This window comes from Miscanthus floridulus, chromosome 2 (genome assembly GCF_019320115.1).
Source record: "Miscanthus floridulus cultivar M001 chromosome 2, ASM1932011v1, whole genome shotgun sequence".
In the NCBI taxonomy this organism is placed as follows: Eukaryota; Viridiplantae; Streptophyta; class Magnoliopsida; order Poales; family Poaceae; genus Miscanthus; species Miscanthus floridulus.
Window position 1 is genome coordinate 150,169,242 of NC_089581.1, and position 4,379 is coordinate 150,173,620.

General features: G+C 47.0%; 1 protein-coding gene across 1 annotated transcript; it reads right to left on the reverse strand.

Annotated features, from left to right (window-relative positions):
* Positions 1-363: 363 nt before the first annotated feature.
* Positions 364-1,535, reverse strand: LOC136540074 (uncharacterized). Its single transcript, XM_066532063.1, has 2 exons — positions 1,084-1,535; positions 364-657 (listed from the first exon to the last, which is right to left on the reverse strand). Coding segments are annotated over exons 1-2 (348 nt in total). The 5' UTR covers positions 1,431-1,535; the 3' UTR covers positions 364-656.
* Positions 1,536-4,379: the final 2,844 nt, after the last annotated feature.

Here is a 4,379-nt window from a genome sequence, read left to right on the forward strand (position 1 = left end):
GTTTTCCTCTCAGCATAAGTGAACACGCCGATATGACTGAAATCAGACACCATTAGGAGAGGTCTTTTCCATTCAGAACACGGAAAAGAAAGCCACGCTGAGGTGCAAAATGTTTCTTACCCTCCCATGATTCAGGTGATCACGTCCCTATCATAGAGCGCTGAAATAAAAGTTCAGACCTTTCCTGTTTCCTCATCGAAATAAATGCATGAAAGACCGGCTACGCAATTGGCAAGATCCGCTACGGTCTCTCCGTCTCTAGGATTTGCTAATGACAGAAGAAACGAAGCAAATGGAGTAGCATGCTGGTCTGTATATTTTCCTGACCAGCGACAAAATTGCATATGAGCACAAGAGGAGAACTATTAGAAAAGTATTATCATGCAAAGAAATTTCCTTTTCCGAGATTCGATTCTTCTTCAAGTATTTTTGAACAAAATTAGGGGTAATTAGCAGGCAGCGACAAGCAATCTCAGCAGAGCCACTAGTTCTTTTCCTATAACCAGGGGCCACAAGTTCTCTACACAATCTCAGAACAATTTCTCTTCCACATTTTGGGAGCGAATTGGCGAAATACACCCGACAACCATTCCTCGCGCATTGTAGGTGCAGCTTCCACCATCCCAATAGAACAGAATTTCACCGAGATCCCAGGTTCTGGAAAAGTAGGGGAAAATGGAAATTAGAGGCGAATAGCGCATCACTTCCTCAGAAAAACGAGCTAGCGCTATCTTGCTGCTTAAGAGGTGAGCCAAAAGGATGACAACTTGTGCTGATGAGCTTGTAATTTGCTAGAGATCTGTCCCATGTACCTGACTTCCCTAACCATTTCAGGAAGCAACGACGTATGATGAGGGACACACGGACAATGGCAACCAATCGTACCAATAGTGCATACAAACAGTAAAATAAAGATCAAAGCGTCTGAACTTGCTGGGCACAACCCATTACCCAGCGGCAGGATAGGTCCCATGCTTGGGAACCAAAGCAGCCGTCGCCGTTAGATGTCCGAGAATATAGAGAAGGAGAACGGAGGACCCGATAAAAGGGGGAGGGGGAAGAAGAAGAAGGCGTGATCCGTACCAGCCATGGATGAGCTCGGAGCACTTGGCCTTGATCCAGCGGAACCCCCTGCGGAACGACGCCTTCACCTTGCCCTCCACCGAGTAGGCCTTGTAGCTCGCCACCCGCCGCCGCCTCTTCATCTCCGGGTCGCTGAAGCACCACGCCGACCCCGCCCCTCCGCCGCCGCCGCTCCTGGTGGATACCGGCAGCGGCGGCGGCGGCGACCTGGCGGGCGGCTTGACGACGATGTCGAGGCGCCGGTCGCCGTAGGGGACGACCTCGTTGCGGTAGGGGCGGTCGTACTCACCGGCGGGGGCGGGGGCCGCGTAGGGGCGGTACGCGCGGTCGTAGTCGGCGGCGGCCATCGCGAGGCGAGAGCGAGACGACGCGGGGGCGGACTGCGTGGGAGTCTCGCGGCGTGGCGTTTGTGGCCTTGTTCGGCTGGGACCGAAAGGATGGTGTAACACAGTGCATTATTACGCTGACTGGTTTTGCGCGAAAGAAAATACTGTTTTGGTTCAAAATTAACGATTTTTTAAGCGAACAGGCTGAGAGAGAGGGAGGGAGGGGGGGGGGGGGGGGGAGAAACGCCGCTGCCTTTTCCGTTTTGTTTTTATTTTTCTGCTTCGGTGCTGTTGATGTAGCGCTGGCGACTTGCCTGCGAGCCAGTTTCGTTTTTATGCTTGTGCTTTGACTAGGCGGTGTCATCGCTACGGGATAACTAATAATTTATACTAAAAACACATAAATTGTACAATAAAATAATAATACTGTAAAAATTAAATATTAACGTTAAAGTGATATTTAATTCAAAAAAAAACAAACTTTATGAATTTAATATACTCATGGAGTGCGCGGCGTCGCAGGCTCATAAACTCTACTTTATAGATATTTCCGTGATGCGGCTAAGATAATGTTTTATATTGGTAGAAAAAATCTTCGATATCCATTTCTTTCATTGTAATACATTTATCTGGATAATATTTGAGGTGAGGGCACGGTTACAGTTTTTAGTAGCTTTGCGATATTGTCCGAACCTATGAGATGATTGATATCTTGCAATGATCCTTCCAGAGATTGGATCGAATCCAACCTAGAGCCTTGGAACCTTGCATCTTTTTCTGGACGGGTTTCACTTCCGATGCACCGGTAGCAATATCAACGATCTTCAATCGATGGACCAAGTCGTATGGATCCCCATACAATGGCTCAGATATGTAGATTTTGTTCTTCTTGTACTTAGATACACTTGTTCCACTAAAGCTTTTTATTAAAATATTTAGACATAAACAGTGTCTGGATCACCGATGTCCCTCACCCTAGATCACTCCGACGTACGATCGTGGAGGTTGCGCGAGAGATTACCAGAAGATAAGGATTTGAAATACCATATGACGGTTAGGATTTGAAATCCCAAGGCTTACATGAGTCTATGTGCAGTAGACTTAGAGAGATTACTAGAAGAGAAGGTCGGGTCTTAGAGTGATTGCTAGAGAAAGACGGTTGGACGGGGTAAAGACACGGGATCGTAGTGATAGAGTGACACCCTCTGTCGTTAGTGTGGCTGTGTAGACTGCACCGCTAGAGCTGGGCGAAAGATAGCTGGCGGCAAAGAGCTACATCAGATAGATTTTTTATGCCTCCATATATGAAGTACAAGTTGTACTATATAGCTCCTGTTCGTTTCTCTTATAATCCGTACTTTTTCAGCTTGTTTTTTCAAGCAGAACAATGTTTTTCTCTCACAACAAATCAAGCGAAAACAATACTTCGGCTTTAAGCGAAGCGAACGAGGCCTATGAGTCTTAGCATAAACTCACACCATATATATATATGTATACGCGTATACTGTGTGCAAGTTAGACATACATCTATATCTAAGGATACACAAGACGGCTGAGAGATAATTTGAAGATCTTGGCACTCCACTCGGCTGCGAGTACCCAACCATGAGTCAACTCCTAGTTCGCCCCTACATCTAATGCATGATATTTTTGGACGACATTCTAAAATTCGTATTCTAGCTAAAAATAATTCATGATGTTTTCTGAATTTTGTGCCTGTGTATTAGAATCTTCTGGAACTTTAAGGTGTTTGAATGAAATTTTAGTGTTTTGAGCATTTTTTTATTCGGATTCTTAAAATCCCCGTAGATCCAGACGCTACCTTAGAGCCGTGCGTATTGGCCTGCAGCCTGCTAGTGCTAGGAGCAGCAAAGGGCACGTGATGAACGCTTCTTTTTTTTTTTTTAACATGTACGTGAGGGTCTTGGACGGACCTCCAACTCGTGCTCACCACTGGACGTACACGCAGCAAGCATGCTGGCCACAAAGCACAAGCCGAGATTCCTCCGTCTCGCGAGGCCTGGCACTGGCAGTCGGCACGGGCTCGCGGCATGTCTCAAATTTGCACTAGTAGCTACAAAAGTCAAACCATGAGAGTACTGTAGGCAGGAGCAAGGACGAGGGCAGAAAAGGAAAGCCTGAGGTTATCGACTCGGCCTCTACCAGATTCCGAGAGCCAAAAAGCAGCTTCCCCCACCCTGGAAAGCCAACGAGGCTAGTAGTCCTACCCAGTAGGACCGCAGGAGCACTGGAGCAGCGGTTCTGTTCTGCCGACCACCACGAATCGCAGTCCAACGCCACCGAAGGTAAAGGCAGCACGAAGACGGAAGCAATTTTTTGGGAGTAGTCTACGCTACGCTAGCTTCCACCGAGCAACAACGCGACTAGAGGAGGCGGAGGCTCGGAGGCAATTCCGCGGTCAGCTTGTCTCGAGCTAGTGGTAGCAGGTAGCATTACCAATGATGGATGGACGAAAACTGCATCTGCATCGGCTGCTAAGGCTGTGTTCGCTTCGTTGAGAAGTTAAAAAATACTATTCGCTGATTTATCGTAAGAGAACATTAATTTACTGTAAAAGAAAAATAATGTTTGTTGGCTAGAAAAAATACTGCTCGTAAGACTAATTAATCATCGCAGCATCAGGCGTCAATCAGCTGAGAATCCACGCACCACCATTTACCAGCTAGCTCCTCCTTTCGCACGGTCACGGTGCATTACACACAGTGACAGAATCGGCAGAAGTATTATACTATATATTTATATTATGAATAATAACCACGTATGAGAAGTTGAGAACAAAGCGTTCTCTGTCCTTGCAACGCATCGTATTCGTTTCTCTCGCCTAAGTAGGCAGAATAGACGGCACCTGTCCCTGCCGTGAGACTTTCCGCGGCTTTGCGTATGTCTGGCACCAGAGGTGAGGTGACTAGTAGGTTAGCAAAGCAAAGCATCACCGTGTCCGCTGGATTG